The following is a 16,479-nucleotide window of genomic DNA, read 5'->3' on the forward strand; positions in this document are numbered from 1 at the left end:
TTTGATGAAGTCCACACTCAGTCATCTCTTCTTGAGGCTGAACAGGCCCAGCTCCCTCAGCCTTTCCTCACAAAATAGATGCTCCAGTTGGCCATTCATCCTCACTGCACTCCACCGGACCCACTCCAGGAGCTCCATGTCTCTCTTGTACTGAGGAGCCCAGAATGGGACACAGCACTCCAGATGTGGCCTCCTCACCAGGGCTGAGTAGAGCAGAATCACCTCCCTGGACCTGCTGGCAATGCTCTTCCTAGTGCACCCCAGGACACCACTGGCCTTCTTGGCCACATGGACACTGCTGGCTCAGGGACAGCTTGTTGTCCACCAGGACCCCGAGGTCTTTCTCTGCAGAGCTGCTTTCCAGCAGGTCAGAGGTAATGATAAATTTTTACCCCAAAGAATGGAACCTGATGTATGTCTGTACTTTTTTCCCCTCCTTCATTTCAGTGAAGAACTTGGAAACTGGCAGAAGCACTTCAAGATTAAGGATCATTTTTGGTCGTGGAATAGTCAATGGTGAGGCTTTGCTTACTGCATTTGGGGCAGGGGGGTCGTGCCCACCTATAGGTCATAATTTTAATTCCTTTTTTGGGTCACATCAGAATTATTCAGTTTCATTTTTTCTCCAAAAATCAGTAGGAATTAAAACGGTGTATAAATCACACAGCTTTTTTTCCCCAATTATCTGTAAGTGAAATAATAATAATAACTCACTTTGGGGAGGTCTTGGGACTGTACTGCATTAAAGCTTACTGGTTAAATAATAATAGTTAATGTCCAATGAGACTGCTAATGAAAGTAACTATTCCAAAGGTAATCAGTTGAGATGAGTGCCCCCTATTTATATCCTGAAGGCAAGTTCATTGTATATGTTGTTGTATATGTGCAAAACTTTCCCTTATGGATTGTGCTGGGAAGTTAAAATGCCTAAAGTTCATTTTAACTTGGTCTTACTTTTATTTGCTCAGGCAAAAGCATGTCTATTAAATGATCTGTTTATCTCCTTCACTAATGGCATAAATATGGGATTATTTAAGAAAAACATTTCTAATGTACGAAGGTCCTGTGCATTTCTATTGGCATCTGCTTTGCTTTGGGGACAGGAGAAAAGTGCTGAGGGGGAACTAGCTAGAAGGCATCTACTGGACTTACTAAGTGATTAACTTACTCCATTCTGCCTTTTTCTACATACTTGCTTTATGCTATATGTAATAGTCTGTAAATTAATTAGCTGTAGTTCAATACTGACTTTGTTCCTGATGGGATGTTTAAGTCATTAGTCTTAAGTAGTCTTTAACAAGCGTTCAAATGTTGCTTTTCAGCACTAGAATATAAATTGTTTCTGTCATTGAATTAACCAGATTCAGGGAGGGGAACAGCCATGCTTTTCGAGTATATTGAAATGCTTCCTGCCTTTCACACGAGGAGAAGGGATGGGATGTACTTGCTGGGGGAGCCACAACATTGAGTATAATTCTGATTTTCAAACTCAGTTGTGCCAAGTTTGTTTTTCTCAGCTCTAAAGAGGTGAACAAGGTGGTGGGTATATGGTAAAAGGTTCTTCCAAACTATTGTTTACAATTCTTATCTCTCACATTTTTCTTTGGGTTTTTTTGTTTTTTTTTTTTGGTTGGTTGGTTGGTTGGTTTTGGTTTTGGTTTTGGTTTTTGTTTCCCAGTAGTATTCCTAGGTAGAATTTGCTTGGTTTGTTTCCTTGTCAGCTTGTGGTTTCAGGGAGAATTTCCTATGAGCATTTCAACTGTGGTGGAACAGTTCCAGAACAATTGCACAGGAAAGTTAGAGTTATATAGATGCTCTCAAAACATTTATAATTGTGCCTTCAGAAAGCTAGTAAAAATATGTTTCAAACTCCTGCAGACCCATGCTCCTAGATGGCTTTGCTTTGAGTCTTTTCACAAGACCACATTTGAATAGTTTATTCTTCCTTATGGTCCTGTGATGCTACCATTTTTTATGACTTTAGTAACTTCCATTTGGTTACAGTAAAGTTTCAGTGATGCAACTTGGTTTTTCATAGTGGTTAACTTGTATAATTGCCCTCCAATTAACTAACTAATGAATCAAATATTAATGATTCAGGGTAAAGACTTACAGATATTTAAATTGTGTGGTTCTTGGGCTCCGGTCAGGTACTTCATTCTTTGTCCCTTGAACTCCAGCTTACCTTAAGACTGTTGCTGATCTTTGTAGTGAACATCTGTTCAAATTCTGCTTTCCTGTTTTATTTTCAGAATAAATGTGAAATTTTATCTGAGATAGGGGCTTTTTTGTGGAAAATAAGCTTATTGTTGGGTAGCTTCAGGATCTTCTGTAAGAACCATGCATGCTGAATTAAGGAGTTGCTTCATATACAGCAGTTAATTTTCTGAACAGAGGTAGAGGGTATTGCATGAAATATTTCTCTTTCACAGTTCATCAGCATGGACATTTTAATGATGTTTTGACTTCTGTGTTTTGTTTGATTGTCTTGCTTGTTCAGGTGCACTTAAGGTGTTGAAGTGAACAAACAAACAGACACAGGACCAAGCAGATTGTGGTCTATGGAGTTCTCCCTGTGTTTCCTTAGAGAGCCATCTCAGGGCCTCAGATCGCTCAAAATATTCCCTCGGAGATAGTGTGGATATTAGTCAAGCAATGTACCTAGTCTTTGTTTTAGACAATGTTTTTCCCCGAGACTGTTATCTCTTGGTTTGTCTGAACAGGATGTATTTTGAGAGAACAATGGTAACACAAAGGTAGGTACAGAGCTTGTTATCTGCAGACATCAGAAGGAAACTGACCTGCTTTCCAAAATGTTTATCCTGTAGCTGTTATCAAACGTAAAAGTGGCTGAGCAGCACAACTGATCTTTTGGAGAAATCAAAAGGGCTTCAGCCAGTGAGCATTCCTTTTGGTGACTATTTTAATCTTACACTTGTTCCTGAAATGTACGTGGCATGATAGATAATTTAAAGCTCAATAAGAGCTTTGCCCTTTGGATTTGTGCTGGCTGTCAGGCGCTGATCTGATTGTGTGGCTCCTGCTCTAACACATACATAACACCTGAATAGGTGTTTACCTATTCAGGCACAGATCCAAAATCAGCTCGTTCTGTTCTCAGAGAATGGTGACAAGAGTGCAAAACCTGTATAGGCTAAAGAAAGGTTAGCTGCATTTATCTGGGTAGTGGGAGACAAAATATAATCATAGAATGGTTTGGGTTGGAAGGGACCTTAAAGACCATCTAGTTCCAGAGATACCTTGCACTAGATCAGGTTGCTCAGAGCCCCATCCAGCCTGGCTTTGAACACTTCCAGGGATAGGACATCCACATCTTCTTTTATATAAAATATATACTTTGGTCATTTTAGAATAGTCTGCTGTTTGTATATTCTCCACAGCTGAGATGCTAACTGTCTCAGCTATTTCACTGTCCATTCACTTTTATATTTAAAAATTCAAATACCAAAGGACGTGAGTAAAAAAAGAATGAGCACGGGCTGATGTGATCTGTCTCTTAGTTTTGTCTTTGCAACAGTCTTTTCCCTTCCCTAGACAAGCCTAGAAATTAGGGTGCACTCTTTTTTTAGTGCACGTAATATTTTAAATGGAAATCTTTTTATTTCATTGTGCATCATAATGACAAAAAGTAATGCTGCAGCTCACTTTTAAACAGCCAGGTTTTTTGTCAGATAACAGAGTTGTGGTCACGCTCTAGACTGTAGGCATTTAAATCAGACAGTTCATGCTTCAAGTCATGCATGGCTGCCAATGTGTCTCAGACTGTCTCTTTCACCAGTACAGTGTCCTTCAGTGTCTTGGATACACAGGTACCCTTCAAATATTCTGGTTGGGAACAAAAATTTAACCAAGACAAACTTCAGGGCATTCTCTCAGAGAAGGTCAACATTGCTAGAATGAGACAGTTGTTGAACAAAGTAAATGTTGTGGCTTTGTTCTAGCTAGAAAGAAACCACAGGCAAGGCTGATAGTGTTAGTTAGAATCTTGTGTAGACCCATTTTAAAAGGTAGCTACTGTCTAATAATAGCAGCAGGTTTAATGTGCGGGGTTTTTAAGATGTATTAACTGTTCTTGATCAAACTCGGAACAACCTGAGGCTACTGTGACTTAACCAGGAGCCAGGTCAGTTTGTGCTTTATGTTCTTTGTTCTTTCTGCCCCTTGCACAAGCATAGAAACAGATTCAGATACAGGCATCCTGCACTGGGAAGCATCTGCTGGTAAAAGCTGGTAAAATGAGGGAACGGGCCAAGTTATCAAAAAATCTGATTTTGCTGGTGCTGGCCCTGGTGGTGTGGTAGTTAATGTGTAACTAACAGGAGAATTAAGAGCCTTTTGAGAGAGAAGAAAGTAACATAATGGCTATGATCCGTCATAATGGGCATGGATATGTCATACATAGTTATGTATGACTTGTCCTTGCATATATACTAACTTTTCATGTCATAGATATGACTGCCTGTAGTAACTCCTCAAAGCCCTAACCTGGGCTATGTAGTAAGCTTTTTATGACACAGGTTTCTCTCAGTTACTTTCTAATCTTAGTTTGGCCTTTTGCCCTTAAAAATTATGTTATTTCATTACAGATAAAATATCAGTCAGTTTTAAGTCTTGACTGTATGAAAAAGATAGAACTGAAAATTCCCACCAGCAGTCCCAAAGGTACTGGCTAGAACATGTAACTGAAACAGTGGAAATAATTAACCAGAACTACGCACCCTAGGATCCAAGGTACACAGAATTGCACTCGTTGTTCTGTTGTCTCGGTATGAGCTGCCATGCCTGCTTTCCTCGCACTGGTAGTTCTCTAGGCGGAGATTCAATTATTCTGATTCCTTGGCCTGAATCCTACTTCTAATGGACGTAAGCGACCGACGTAGTCTGATCTCAGGTAGCCCGTAGTGTACCTGACATTGGGGAATTAAGCTGTCTTGTCTTCTACTCTGTACTGCTGGAAAAATAACTGGGAGGTACTTCTGAGCAAATTCTCACAGCTGCTTTTTGTGAAGCACTTCCTAGAGACAGCTTCTCAGTGTTGTTAAAATGGGAACAGGCTGGTTGTACAAGTGACACTCTGCAAAAAAAATGAAGCAGTGGAATTAAGAACTCTGGTTTACATGGAATCCTGCCTGCACAATTTGAAAAATGTTATCCCTGGTTTTGGCCAGTTGCTGCAACAGTTCGTTCCTTACAATAAGTAAACTGATATAATTAAGACACCATTTAGAGTGTAGCAGTGTTCTGATGTTCACTGTCTTCCCTACTGATGTTCTTATAATACTTAAAAATCACCAGTTGAAGTAGCTTTTGATAAAGTTTGTGGAAGTTTGATACTGCTATTTCACATTTTACTTCCTTGGGGGCAGGGGTTGTGTCCATGTTGGGCTGCAACAGTCTAAAAAGCTGCATAGTGAGCAAGCAACTGGCTGTTGTCAGTGCTTACATCCCTAACCTTTTGGGCATCCTCACACTCTGAAACCCCTGCCTATTGTAAAATGTTGGTTGCATGTTTGTGTACTACCAAAATAAATACTGCAATTATTCCTAAAGGTGTGTGCTGAAAAAAATACAGAAAATTTGACAGCTTGAGACTTTCCATAAGACAGAAGTCCATGAGTCTATGAGTTAAGATTTAACCATAAAATGCACAAGTGAAGAACTCACTGCTGCTATCTGATTCCACAGATCAATGCAAACAGGTAAAAAGGATGAAACCGGGAATAGAAACAAGCAAACACCATGCCATGCAGTTGCTGCTGGAGGCTGTTTCCTGCTTTCCTTCTGGCTCTGTGTGCTGTCAAAGATGAGTCTTACTGGCAAAATCAGGTTATAGGCAAAAGGTTTATGACAACTTACCTATTTTTTCACTATATTCTCCTTATATTCCATCATTATTTTAGGTTTTGGATAAAAGGCAAAACCATAAGTATCCTGGGAAAGTATCACCATATGTTTATTCTGATACCAAGAGTACTGGGCTAGAAGGAGCCATAGACAACTACAACATAAAACTCATATAAGTAATTCTTAAAACTTAATCTACCCCTTTACATAACAGCTTTAAGGAGTCAGATTGCTAGCTCTGCAACTGCATGCAGTCAGAATGATGATTAATTTGCTTGTAGCACACTTTACTCCTAATATGCAACACCACTGTCAAACCTCCACATTCTTTGCCTTGGATTAATGGACATTGGTCATGGCATATTGATCCCTTCCATCACAGGTTGCTGATGCTCTACAACTGTTCTGCAGTTTTCAGTGACAACTGGTGGCTTCCTTCTGCATCATGTCTGCACATTACAGGTGAAGATACCTTCCAAGTGGGAGGCCATCATGAAGTGCAGACAGCTGGTAACTTCAGTGAATGATTCAGTGAGGCACCTTCTGAAGACTCAGCTGTGAGCTGTCCTTTGGCTATCTTGAGATGTTAATGTGAGGGGTTTTTGTTTTTTTTTAAGAGCAGGGCAGTAAGCAGTGATTAAATTGCTGTAGTTAAGGACATTTTGTAACACTGCCTTGGGAGACAGGTGCAACCATTAGTTGGCATCAGTGCTTATGCTGGTATTTCCTAATAGCTCATTTGAAATTCAGGTTTTGAAGAACCTTAAAGATTGTGCAATACAGGATATATATATAACTCGGGTGGGAAAATGTTCTGGATATCTTAATATTTTTGACTAATTCTAAAACCTAGTTTTGACAGAGCAAATTGCTTAAAATGAATCCTGAGTCAAATGGGGAAAAGGGGAACTTTTACTGACAGCACTATTAGAATGAAAAAGTTCTTGTGCAGTTCAGCAACCAAACCATCATTCTCTATTTTTCTTGGTTTTGTTAATCTTTCAGATGGGAAAACAAGCATGGGAAAACTTGATGGACCAAGAACTTATAAGAGCCGGGGAACATAAGCTTGATTAAATAGACTATTTCATATGGAAGGGACTTACAATGAGCATCTAATCCAACTGCCTGACCAGTTCAGGGCTGGCCAAGTTAAAGGCTGGTATTAAGGGCATTGTCCAAACGCCTCTTAAAAACTGACAGCTTGGGGCATTGACCACCTCTCTAGGAAGCTTGTTCCAGTGTTTGGCCACCCTCTCAGCCAAGAAATGCTCCCTAATATCCAGACTAAACCTTCTCTGATGCAGTTTTGAACCATTCCCATGTGTCCTGTCACTGGATACCAGGGAGAAGAGCTCAGCACCTTCTTCTCCACTGACCAGCTGGTGATGCTGTGTTTGATGCCTCCCAAGATGCCAGGGCACACTGCTGACTCCCATTGAGCCTGCTGCCAACCAGGTCCCTGACTGCAGGGCTGCTTTCCAGCCACTTTCCCAATATATACTTGTGTCCAGTGTTATTCCATCCTAGATGCAGAATCTGGCATTTCAACGTGGAAAATTTCATCCCATTAATTGTAGCCTAATGCTCCAATCTACATAGATCCCTCTCCAAGGCCTCTTGTTCCTCAAGAATCAGCAACACCTCCCAGTTTGGTACGATCAGCAAACTTGCCAATGGTGCCTTCAACTCCTGCATGCAGATTGTTGACAAATATACTGAACAGAACAGGCTCTGGAACTGAACCACAAGGAATACCAATGGTATTCCTCAACTGTTCCCAGTTGCCAGGCAGATAGATGTAGCTCCATTCATTAGAACCCTTTGAGCTCTGTCCTTTGGCCAGTTCTTCACCCAGAGCATCATGGACTTATCCCACAGTTGGGCAACTTGTCCAGAACGATACTCTGAGGGACAGTATCAAAAGCCTTACTAAAATCCAGAAAGAACGTGACCAGCAGGACCAGGGCAGTGATTGTCCCCCTGTACTCAGCATTGGTGAGGCCATGCCTTGAACCCTGTGCCCAGTTTTGGGCCCCTCGCTATGACAAGGACATTGAGGTGCTGGAGCATGTCCAGAGAAGGTCAACAGAGCTGGTGAAGGCTCTGGAGCACAAGTCCTGTGAGGAGCAGCTGAGGGAGCTGGGGTTGTTTAGTGTGAAGAAAAGGAGGCTCAGAAGGGACTTTATTGCTCTCTACAAGTATCTGAAATGAGGTTGTAGTGAGGTGGGGAATGGTTTCTTTTCTCTGGTAACAAGCAACAGGACAAGAGGAAAAGGCCTCAAGTTGTGCCAGAGGAGGTTTAGATTGGGTATGAGGAAAAGTTACTGCACTGAAAGGGAAGCACTGGAACAGGCTGCCCAGGAAAGTGGTGTAGTCACCATCCCTAAAGGTATTTAGAAGATGTGTGGATGTGGTACTTAGGGATGTGGTTTAGTGGTGGACTTGGCAGTGCTGGCTTAACAGTTGGACTCGATGATAACTGAGATTTTTCTAAGATAAATTATACTATGGTTCTATCCTTTTGCTGGGATTTTTTAATCACGTGACCTTGCTTTTTTGTGCTGGGGAGGGGTTGAGGTGGGGTGAGAAGACTTCCAAAGAACCTATTAAATAAGGGTACTAGATACTTAATGAGACCTCACTACACAGGCAAGACTTTTTACTGAATAGGAACAATCTCTTTCCTACAAGAGCATTTTTTCTTCCTTCATTCTGGTATTGTAACTTCTTCAGTAAATACAAGTGGGCTTCCACTTGTTCATAGACTTCAAATCTTTCTCAAAAGCCTGGATTAAATGTTATTTGATATTGCTATAAAAGCTACTCAGTGAAACCTCTAATTTGAACACAGCTTTATTTTTATGTAAGTTTTAGAATTCCAATAGTGTCTCTCAAAATTTCTGTTTTGAGAATTCTGATGGCAAATCTAAGCCAAATGACAACACGCCTTCCTTAGTTTACCAGACCAAATCATCCCATTGCCCTGAAGACTAAAAGTGGAAAATGACTGTGTAATGTGCATGCAGTAAGTATACCAGTGTAAACCACTCTGTAGTGACAGTTTTGCCCAGGGTATCATGGTCATGCTGTTTAACTGGGGCTTATTTTCATGTTCTCCTGGTTTCATTTATGATTGCTGATGATGTTTCTATCCCTAGCTGCTTCCCCAACTCCCTTCACAGAAGTATTTTTTTTGCCTTTAGATCTTTTATTTCAGCTCTTAGGAATCCAACCTAGTTTCAGAGATAGATGAGAGAGAACCTAGCATTAAATGCTGGAATAGGTGTGTGGTGGTTTTTGGTTTGTGTTTTTGTTGGCTGGGTTTTTTGCTGTTTTTTTCCTTTAGGAAGCAATCCCTCCTTCCAAACTTCTGCTTCTCTAACCACCACAGGCTTGTACACAGATGGCCTTAGAAACTGAAAACATTCAGTTGCACAGAAAATAAAGATCAACATCAGGAAATACGTTGTAAACTGCAGAAGTCTATGATGAAAAGCTTTCTTAAATTTTTATCAACTTAAAATAACTGTCCTGGGACAGAGTACATTTTCTTCTTAGTAACTGGTACAGTGCTGTGATTCCTGGATTCTGTATGAGAATAGTGCTGACAACACACTGATGGTTTGGCTGCTACTCACTAGTGCTTACCCTAAGCCAAGGGCTTTTCGGTTTCCCATGCTCTGCCATGAGGAGCTGCACAAAAAAGTGGGAGAGAGCATGGCCAGGACAGGTGATCCAAACTGGCCAAAGGGATATTCCATACCACAGAATGCCGTGCCCAGTATTTAAACCAGAGGAGTTACCTGGTAGGGAGCTGATTGCTGCTCAATGATGGAATATTGTGCATCACTTTTTCTCTTGGATTTTATTTCTCTTTCTCCCTTCACTTATCACTACTATATTATTAGCTCTTTTAAAAAAAAATTATTAAACTATTCTATCTCAACCCACAAGGTTTGTCTTTTCTTTCCAATTCTCCTCCCTACCATGATGGGGGTTGAGGGGAGTGACCTCTGCATGGTATTTAATTTGTGGCTGGGATTAAACCACAACAATAACTATTTTCATTTGCACTGGGATACACAAGAGAATCCTGACATATGGTTCTTGAGACCCTTCCTAGCTTCCCTGCTTAAAGCATTTGTCCTGAAGGCTATATACCTTCTGCTGCTCCACTCATCTCTAATGGATAACTTGATGTCTGACCTAACAGCTTATTTAAATGCTTATTGGACTGGGTCTGGAGATCACCATGTAAGTGCAAAGGTAGGTATATCTTTGCTTATTTCTCTGGTTAGTGATTGGATCTAAGGCTCTAATGGATAAACTCTGGAGGACCAAGTCACAGCAGCTTCCTTTTCTGCAGCTGTACACCCTGCTTTATGCTACATACCTTGTTTCCCATGTGCAGCAGCAGAAGTGATGGTGTCTGTATCTCCTTAGCTCCATTTCCTGTTAGTTCAGCGGCAGAACCCACCCCACGTTTGCCTTGTGGATGGTGAGTTGCAGCTCTTAAGGCATGAGCAGTCACCTGTGCCTTCTGTTCACTCTCCTCAGAGATGAGAACCACTGGGCTCAATAGGGGCTGTGTACATGTGAAGATATGAGGAGCAACAGGCAGATGTAAAGTGCTGGTATGTGCAGCTGACAGAGTTGCTTTGTTTTGGTAAGTGTTTGGTCCCCATATCTTGTTCTATTTTTCTCCTATCAACTTCACTGCTGAGCTGGTTTGCATATGCTGTCTGTTTCTGAATAATGTTTGTTGACCAAAGATATTTATTTCTATAAAAGTGTCACTGAGTTATACTGGTCCTACTCATTTATTCTCACATTTGTTATCTTAAAAAACCAGTGAAGAATCGAGTAAAGTAACATTTTTCATCTGTGGTTACATAGAACTAGTAGTAGTGCATGTTCAGGTACCTTGGAGTGGCTGGATGGTGGACACTTCTGTAATTGCTTGTTAATTTTTACAGCAGAAAGTGGAGGAAATGAGATTATTGGTGAAAGAGCTTGACTTATTGCACTACTGGAAAGAACAGGTCCATGCAAACCAAACAAGCAGTGGTATTGGTGTGGTCTTTGTCTGATCAATGAAATAACCTTGTGAGGGCTTGCACTAACCGTGTAAGATATTGTTGGTATTAAATTTGGGTGAAAAGTGTATGGTCAAACATCCTCATTCATCAGAAAGAGACCGAACTAACATGATTAAATCGTTTTAGCGCCTTATGTTTGCAGTTGTGAATGTCTTGAAGTATTTATTAGGAGAAGAGAATGCAGTTTTATCTTCATGAAAAAAAATTGTATTTTTCTTTGCCCTGGTTTACAAAGCCTTGAAGCACAGACTTAAATTTTTTGGGAATTACTTAAGGGCTCAGAGCAGTAAATCCCATTATTGAGGATTTAGGAGTAGATTAGATAACCCCAAGAGGTCATAGTTGCTTCACAGATATAAGAGGGGAAGTTATATGTGGAAACCTTTTCTCTTTAGAGGAAAGCTGCCAAAAAAAGAAGGTTGTTCCTAGGTCATGGAAAAAAATTAGCTTGACATATGAATTTCCAATGTGAAATGCATGCAAAAGTAGGCATGGCACGAGGGAAAAGAACAGTTTGTTAAAGGGAAGAGAATACAAATTCTGGTTTGTATTGGGCTATTTGTAGAATTTTTAAAGTGGTTCTCAGCTTGCTGAAGACAACCCTTTTGTAAATCCATTTATTCCATAAGATTAGCCAAGGAATTAATTTAATCCTGAGTATTTCAAATGGTATTTTGAAGATCTATTTGATATCTCATCTGGTTGTCATACTTCCTGCATTCTAAAGCAGTTGCCTTCTGAAGTAACCACTTTAGAAATCTAGTATGGGTAGTAAAAGTAGCCACTTTCACTGTCATTTCACTGATAATAATTTTCTGTTGTTTCTATATCTTGTGAGTAGATCCCATGAATAAAAGTTTCTTCTACTTTATTTGAAATCTGCTTGCAATACATGTTTAAACTCCAAATGTGGAGTGTGATTTAGTTAAATCTTGTCTGTTACTTCAGTTTTCTTCACTCAGTAAGTAAACAAAGTTATCTTTGAGGGAATCCTTTTCAAGGTGATGAGTTCAGCTAAATCCATTCTAAGACAAAAAGGAAAACCAAACCCTTTGTTTGTGCAATTACAGGTTTTCTAGCTGTCTGTATTAATTCCTTGAATCAAAAAGCCTTAATTCAGATCTGATTCTCAGAATGAATCGTCAAAGTACTTACCCACATACCCACTCCCATTTATTGTAGTGCTTTTTCATGTTTATGTAGAAGTTTATTTACCACTAAAATCTGTTATGCCTTCATGCACTTCATGGAGCAACAGTTGAAAGTCACCTGGAAAATGCTTTTACTGGACTATTTTACTTTTTACATTGACCAGTTACAATTTACACTTGTGCCCCACCTTGGGCCCTTGGTGAACAGCAGTCTGGTGTGATGAGCTTGACTTCATTTGTTGGAGCCAGTCTCAAACAACAGCAACACTGGAATTCCTGCACTTGATGGCTGTGTTCTCCAGATGTGATCTGGTGCAGCTCCAACACTACTTCAGCAGAAGTAAGGGATCTCCGGTACAAACCCATGCTAGGGAAACATTTTGGAAACCTGAAATATGTTATCTACTATCCTGTCTCTGTGCTGGAGAACTGGAAGAGAGGCCTCTGTTGCTGAAGCAGTACTGCAGCAAAGCCAAATAAATGCTCTAGGGCCATAAAGGTACCTTGCACTACTTTAGCTGCTAAATGGGAAGGGGGACTGAACAGGAACCATCTGTGGTACATCAAGCCTTTACTTGAAAGTTGTGGGAGTGAAAGTCACTAGGAAAGAGAGTCTCCAAGTTACCGTGGGCTCTTTGATTTACAGGCACTTGGAGGATATGACCAGATCTGGAAACCAACTAACTTCCATCACTCCAGATAAGGAAGCATCTTCTGGGTCCTTGTCTATTCTTTTTTTAGGTCTTGGATTGTGCTGAATGAGCAGAACCACCAGGTCTTCAGGCTTCTGACAAAGGGAACTTTTCTTACGAAGACATGCCTTCTATTGTGCCTCTGGGCTACAGAGCTGTTTGAGTATATGCTGCCTTACTAGAGCAACGAACAGAGCCGTGCTTCCCTGGCCTGCTCTTGTTTCCTCTGGTCTTACTGAGTGACATCACACAGAAGAATGCTTTTTTTTTTCCTTCTCTCAATCTGCCAAACTTATGACACTCCCTTGTAAACTATACTTGCAAAACAAGTACACAGATACAGCTTCAATCATGAGACTTCATTAAACATGGAGTACTGAAGCTGGATGGAATACTGAGCCACACCCCTTCCCATCTCTAGCTGTCACATGTTGAACCTTAGCTCCTGGATCAGCATTTACAACACTGAACTTCAGCTTGGACTCGCATGGAAGCATTCACCTAATCTGTCTTGGCTCACTGCCACATCTACTTCATAATACCAATGGCTTTTGTGTATAATAAGGTATTGGGGTATACTTGGTGGAAAAGATGATTTAGCTTTCCAGTTGGAGGTTGCCTGTGAATTGAATAATGCTAAGTAACAACCAGTAATGTTGTCTAATGACTACTGGGGCAGTAACCTACTCTCATTCTCTTGTCTAGTCAGGGTATGCAACCGCTGGAAGCAGATTAGGAGCATACTCTCTCTTTTCTCCTCTTGGAAATAGCAGCAAGGAAAAGTGAATATGCATTATCATGGAGTAAAAGCCAATACTGTTCACTTGACCTTATGGATCACTTCATCCACTGAGAGCTGAGGAAAGACAAGTGTGAAGAAGAGAAGGCTGATGAATATAATTGTCAATTGTCACCACCCTTTCTTTGGCTCTGTATGCCCAATCTCTGCAGTCAATTTGCCACATGCACCTTTTCTTTCTTAGAAAGGGTTTCTATACCCTCTATCAGGCCTCCATTGGTGGCAAAATACCAGAATCACTTTCTGACTAAATGCACAGCTCCTGCTAGGGTCAGATCATCCTTGTGGTCTTCAACATATTCAGGAGTGCTTGATTTCAGACTTATGCATAATTGCATGTGCCTGTAGTCTGATTTACTAGCAACAGTAAAGTATTGCCAGTGGTTCACAACATTCCTGTTGATGTAGTACTTGCAGAAGAGAATTAAGAAGAAAATAGAGAAAAAAATAATAAAAAGGAAGGAAATAAAAAGAAAAGCATCTCATTGGTCCTGGTATTTTTGGAAAGGTATGTTGACACTTTCTGTGGTTTCCTGTGTTATCACCTGCAAGTGGTAGTTGAGTCTTCTGAATGGTGGATGCTCCCTCCTAAAGTAAAGGGAGGATGTTCCCTGACTTTTTACCCACAAACCAGATGCAAAGCAGTGACCTCTGATCCTCAGTGCTTCTTTATCAAAACCCTCAGCTTCCCTCTTCCGTGTCTTTCAGAAACTGATAATCTTCCATAGTGCTGAGGGGGAGGAGCAAACACAAACTTCCCACCCTGAAAGTCTTGGCAGTTTCCTGCATTTTCAGTGTAACTGTCTGCCAGCACTAATTGTTCTTGTGGATGCACACACTTAGGAAAATGTGTTTCTGTTTCTCTGCAGCTCTGTCACTAGAAAAGAACTAGTAAAGGAGCTATGTGTGCTACCTTTTTAACCCTCCTTGTGGATTCATATTGACAGTTGTTACGTACTTGGAAATGCAGACATGTTCTCTTGTTTAGGACTTAAATTCAAAGAAGCAAATGCAGCCTAGGAACCCATCGGTGTAGGGAAGCAAATACTTTCCTAGAAGTGCAGAGTCCTCTTGTTTAAGAGGTGACAGTTCACATGCAGAGCTCTGGTACCACAGGGGAGCTGCACACCCATGTGCAGCACAGTTGATATCCCCTGTGCACTCCTGGTAAAGCTGCACTAGATAAAGTGCTGTGCTGTATACGATAGCAGAAGGATTGGTGCGTTCCATTGGCTAATTACAGCGGGAGCTCATCCCTGGTTCTAACAAAAGTATAGTATGTGTTTTCGTAAGTATTGATTTGATTTCTTTTCTGGTTCTATTTCCTTATTAGCCCATTTGCATGGAGCTGCCAGAGGAGCAGTGTCAGCTGGCAGACATCCAGAAGCTGAGAAGGAAGAAAGCAATAGAAGACTACAAAATGAATGAGGATGGGCTTTTGATCAAACCATGGAATTTAATAGAAAGGAACAATCCACAGAAGGATGGAAACTACAGAGATGATGGGTATTGCTTTCCCACAAAAAATAGCAGAGTCCCAAATCACATCCTCCAACAGTCAAGGATGTACTTTGTCAAAGCAGAGCTTGAAAATCAAATTTACACGGTAAAATCTGTGGAAGGACCTTAAACTGACCTTAGGCAGACTGTATGAATTTAATTTCTGACACAGGTGACTTGATGAGCTTAGGCTGGGTGTTTGGAGACATCTAAGTGAAAAAAGGGACTGTTCCCCTTGCAGAGGTGTCAAACAAAAGCTCCTGGCTTTACAATGACAGGTAATTCAACATTCCATTTTTGAATGGAAATAATGGTGGTCTGTCTTTTGGAGCAAACTCCTGCTATGTCTGGCTGTTCTTCTCTAGGTCTATTTTTGAGATCCATTTTTTCCAAGAGCTATTTTTGATTTTAAAAGAGTGACTTTCTTGCATTGTTATCAGACCACTGTTAAACTGCATTGGTTCTTTTGTTACTTGCTGCAGTTATGTAAAATTCTCATTAGAGCCGTTTGCTGCTGAAAGTTGCAGACCACCACCACCATTGTTTGCCAGCGCTGCCGCATCCAACTTGTGTGGATAAGGCTGTAACACCACTCTGCTGTGTGTCTATAGACAAAGTGTGTGGAAATAGCAGTTTAGGAGGTGTAGAGCAGTCCTTCCCCAAGCAAAATAAGGTATTAAGGCAAACTACTATTCTACCACAGGACAAAATTAAGGTAGGCCATGCCTGAGTCTTGGAACAAGTTTTCTAACATACCGATGAACACTGATGAACGTAGAACAGGGAAGAATGGAAAAGGTCAAAGGTCACTGTGCCAACCAGACTGCAGTCCAAGAACAATCTGGGCATCAGGCTGCAAAGGGGGGAATGACACCAGGTTGGAAGGGATGTGACATCTGCACATGTGTACATGCCAATACCTGTTTGAGTTGGTTTTCTTTGGATGTAAATTGGTGTGACTGTGTTTATGATGTATCTGCACATTTTAAAAACTGGTTTTAGGGGAAACATGTTGGTTTTCTGGTGTGTTGGGTTTTTTTACCTCTCCCCATAAAGTACTATACCAGCAGTATTTAAGTAAGTCTTATTTGAAACTATAGGTCGGACTTGATCACTTCTCAGAGTGACAGAAAAACAGTCAAGGTTTTCTCTTTGTCATTTAACTGAAGCAGGATTTTTCCAAGCAGTGATGGGCTATCACAGATCAGTGGGGTACAATGTGGAACACACAGGCTCTTCTGTCAGAGACAGATCAAGAGCACTTAGCTTATATTTCCACAACCAGAATCATCTAGGTCCATCCAGTCCTATTACCAGACAGAAAATGATGATACCTCAGATAATGGAAGGAGGGAGGGAAGAGGAGCTGC

The 16,479-nt window shown here is 40.8% G+C and overlaps 1 protein-coding gene across 1 annotated transcript; it reads left to right on the forward strand.

Moving 5' to 3' along the window:
- Positions 1-773: 773 nt before the first annotated feature.
- EXD1 (exonuclease 3'-5' domain containing 1) lies at positions 774-16,126 on the forward strand. Its single transcript, XM_048307466.1, is given in 7 exon segments — positions 774-813; positions 2,512-2,546; positions 2,548-2,657; positions 3,739-3,815; positions 6,248-6,384; positions 9,958-10,134; positions 14,943-16,126. Coding segments are annotated over 7 exon segments (873 nt in total). The 3' UTR covers positions 15,240-16,126.
- The last annotated feature ends 353 nt before the right edge of the window (positions 16,127-16,479 follow it).

Source organism: Corvus hawaiiensis, chromosome 6 (assembly GCF_020740725.1).
Source record: "Corvus hawaiiensis isolate bCorHaw1 chromosome 6, bCorHaw1.pri.cur, whole genome shotgun sequence".
Classification (NCBI taxonomy): domain Eukaryota; kingdom Metazoa; phylum Chordata; class Aves; order Passeriformes; family Corvidae; genus Corvus; species Corvus hawaiiensis.